The sequence below is a fragment of the Scylla paramamosain genome, chromosome 17, assembly GCF_035594125.1.
Source record: "Scylla paramamosain isolate STU-SP2022 chromosome 17, ASM3559412v1, whole genome shotgun sequence".
NCBI classification, from domain to species: domain Eukaryota; kingdom Metazoa; phylum Arthropoda; class Malacostraca; order Decapoda; family Portunidae; genus Scylla; species Scylla paramamosain.
Window position 1 is genome coordinate 6,876,599 of NC_087167.1, and position 3,402 is coordinate 6,880,000.

General features: G+C 44.5%; 1 protein-coding gene across 1 annotated transcript; it reads right to left on the reverse strand.

Moving 5' to 3' along the window:
* Positions 1-1,493: 1,493 nt before the first annotated feature.
* On the reverse strand, positions 1,494-3,041 carry LOC135108394 (high mobility group protein DSP1-like). The gene has a single exon (XM_064019344.1). The coding sequence runs from the start codon at positions 2,949-2,951 to the stop codon at positions 2,265-2,267; it is 687 nt and encodes a 228-aa protein (XP_063875414.1). The 5' UTR covers positions 2,952-3,041; the 3' UTR covers positions 1,494-2,264.
* Between the last annotated feature and the right edge of the window lie 361 nt (positions 3,042-3,402).

Here is a 3,402-nt window from a genome sequence, read left to right on the forward strand (position 1 = left end):
TGCAAACAAATCAATATCATATGTATATATAATTGAGTATTTTCATACATTTGTTTATATTTAAACGAGAAAAAACACATTTTAATATATCCTGTATCAAATTTATATTTTCGTATCTATATGCATATCGAAACAATGAATAAGAACAATGCAGGGTTTTATCTAAGTATCTACAGTAAACATAAGCATGACATTAAAAGCACTACTTCAGGTATCGATGTCGATATTTTGAATACGTTCGGTTGTTGGGTGGAAGTGGCTTCCGCTGGTACGAAGAAGCTATTTGCTCGTTATATTGGTAAGATTTTTCCCATTTTCTCAGTCAGTATCTTATCTTCATGACATTGATTATTATGGTATCGATTATCACATCATCAAATTGTGTTGGAAAAGTACATAGTTAGGTCACTCATTTCCCACGTCGAATTCGTGGTCAATCGATTTGTTTGTATATATTTATATTTATTTTATTTCAAGGTAAGAGTTCCCATCATAAATTGTTACTTAAATTTTCTTTAGAGCATGTTCTTTACATTTTATATTGTTATCTAACTTGCAAAAGTAAAATAATACTATAATCTAATACTTTTTTTTACTACTGTAGATTTTCCTACAAATATAATGGTAATATTTTTTTTTCTTATTCTTTCGTATTTATACCTTTACAACACCTACATGCGAAGACTCAAACTCATTGTTATGATGGTGAATGAAGTTTAGCCCCGTATTCCTTATAATACACACGTATGCTTTACAATCGGTAGGAAGCTATACGTATTATTTTTTTCACCTTACTTTATTCTGACTTTTTTTCTGAAGCCTTATATATATGTAATGAATTGCTCATTTAAGACTATAGACACGTTTGGATATCATCTTCATCTGGCACTCTAGCCTCTCCAAATTTTATAAACCGACAAACCGCGTCTCCGCATCGGCTCATTGTACTACTCTCACCACAAACGTCCCTCTTCACGAAAGTTTACTCTCACGTATACATGAAACCCACAACTTCTCCTAATTCGCACATTTCCTTTCCGTTCCCTCCATCCCTCTCGTGCACGCAACCATCTTTTTACCTCATTCCCTCCCTTCCTCTCTCCCTCTCTACCTTCCTCCCATATCACTTTCTCAGTTGCCAGTTAGACGTCGACGATATTTATTGCAGATTTCAACGAGTGCTTAATATATCTTTAACATTGATGAATTTTACTTAATCACAAATGCCTGGGGACGCTGTTTCTAGAGGACTTCACTGAGACAAGGGCATGTTTGCCAGTCCTACCAAGAGTCCTGTGTTGTATCTTACCGAGCCTTTGTAACACTAGAAACTAATTTGTTGGCAAGGATCTAATTTAATTGCTGCTTGGTGTGGCATGACGTGCTCAGGTTCGGCAGCGCTCGGTGAATGAATGTTGTTCACTTTGACCTACACCTCCGTCTCCCATTTATTGTTTTATACATTACCCGCCTTCCTCCTTCCAGTTCCATTATTTTATTTATTTATTATCTTTTTTTTTTTCTGAAACGGTAAAACTAGAGGTCATGTTGAAGGTGGACACGCAATATTCCTACTTGCTTTCACTCCGTAGCAGAGCCTTTTTACTTCCCATTTTCACTACCTTGCGCGAGCATCGTCCGGGAACTTCATAATAATGAACTGCGACTCGGTACTAAACTATATAGCCCAAAAACAGTAATAACACTAACTGCAAACTCAAACTCATCCTAGTCACACATACATTTTGTAGGTTGGTAATTTAGCGTGTGCGCGTTACATTTAAAATTTCAATTAGGTGTTTTTATTAATTACATCGCCCTCCCATTCTAGCCAGATAACGTCCATGACCAGGCGACCCAGGTCTCCAGGCAGCGGGAAGACAATCTGTGAATTTTCAGATTTAAAAATGGCGCTGAGTCGTACTTGGTTATGTAAATTTCGTCTCCCGCGGCCTCCTGGCAGCCCGGGGCCGTGGTGGCCATAGGCGTTATCTGGCCGCTCAGCTTGCGGAGAAAGACACATCACTTCCTTTTTTTCCAGTTTATTGATACAAAATATAAAAACTAAATTAAACGTTCAAAAATGAGGTCATTAAGTACATGGTCCTGATACACGTTGCTGTGGTGAAGATCCTTGAGAGAGGCCAGCGGGCCGCCTTACACCCTAAAATGTACAGGGCTTAGCCGTATAAAAATAAGTTTGTACATCATATCATAACACTATCACCACACCGTCACCAACACGACCGTCCCAAACACCTCAATTAATCCTCTTCTTCTTCGTCGTCGTCGTCGTCGTCGTCATCATCGTCAGGGGCAAGGCCATTTTCGTTATCATCGTCATCTCGAGTTACCTCCGCCACCGCCGGGTGACCATTGGTAGCCTTCAGCTTCTTAGGTGGTGCTTCCCCGGCCCGGTACGCTGTCATCTCTCGGTCGTACCTGGCGCGGTCCTCTTCGGCTAGCTTCTCGTACTTGAGCTTGTCGTTCTCAGTAAGCTCATTCCACTGCCGCCCTAACTCCTTGGCCACCTCCCCTACGGAGAAGTCGGGATTTGCAGCACGCACCTTGGCCCGCTCGTCGTTGGCGTAGTAGAAGAAGGCGGAGAGAGCGCGCTTGGGCTTGTTTGGGTCCTTAGGCGGCTTGTTGCCTCGCGATCGCCGCCCTCGACGCCCACCGAGACCTCCTGGTGGAACAAAGTCCCGCATCTGAGCGTTGTAACGTATCTTGTCCTGGTCCGCTAAATCGTGGAACTTCTTCTTTTCAGCCTCAGACATGGTCTTCCAGCGCTCAGAACACTGGCGGGAGAACTCCGCGAGCTGCACGTTCTCATCTGGGTGAAGCTTCTTGTGTTCTGTGCGGCACGTCTGTACGAAGAAGGCGTAAGCTGACAACCTGCCTCGGGGCTTGTCTACCGCCATCCCGGAGCCCCTGGGGCGTCCACGCGGCATGCTGGCACTATTAGGGGGGCACTCAGACTGAGGTAGTTGCCACGCGACCCTCTCCCTCACACTCTGGCTTGTGAGTGACGCTCTCTGACCGTTAGCAGCTCCCACCCGCCCCGCCCCGCCCCGCTCCTTGCCTCCTCTACGCCAGCCATAATTCCGCCCCGCTAAGACCCCGCTTCTCATTGGTTCGATGGCGAGCGGAAGCAACGCCTTGCCTTCTCAGGCTGCGGCTTTGTACTGTGTTCGCGGGAAAATGCTGTGTTTTCATTGGCGGACGCCGCACGCTGCCGACTAAGGGCGTGTGTGTAAGGCTTGCACCTGGTTTTCGGCCTTATGACAGAGCTCATTATGGCTTTATGACGCAAGAAATGTAGGAAATGCCCCACGTACTTTAAATATATGAGAGCAAAGGGCGCAAGGGTCTGTATGGGGAAGAATTATCGTCCTTGCGTCT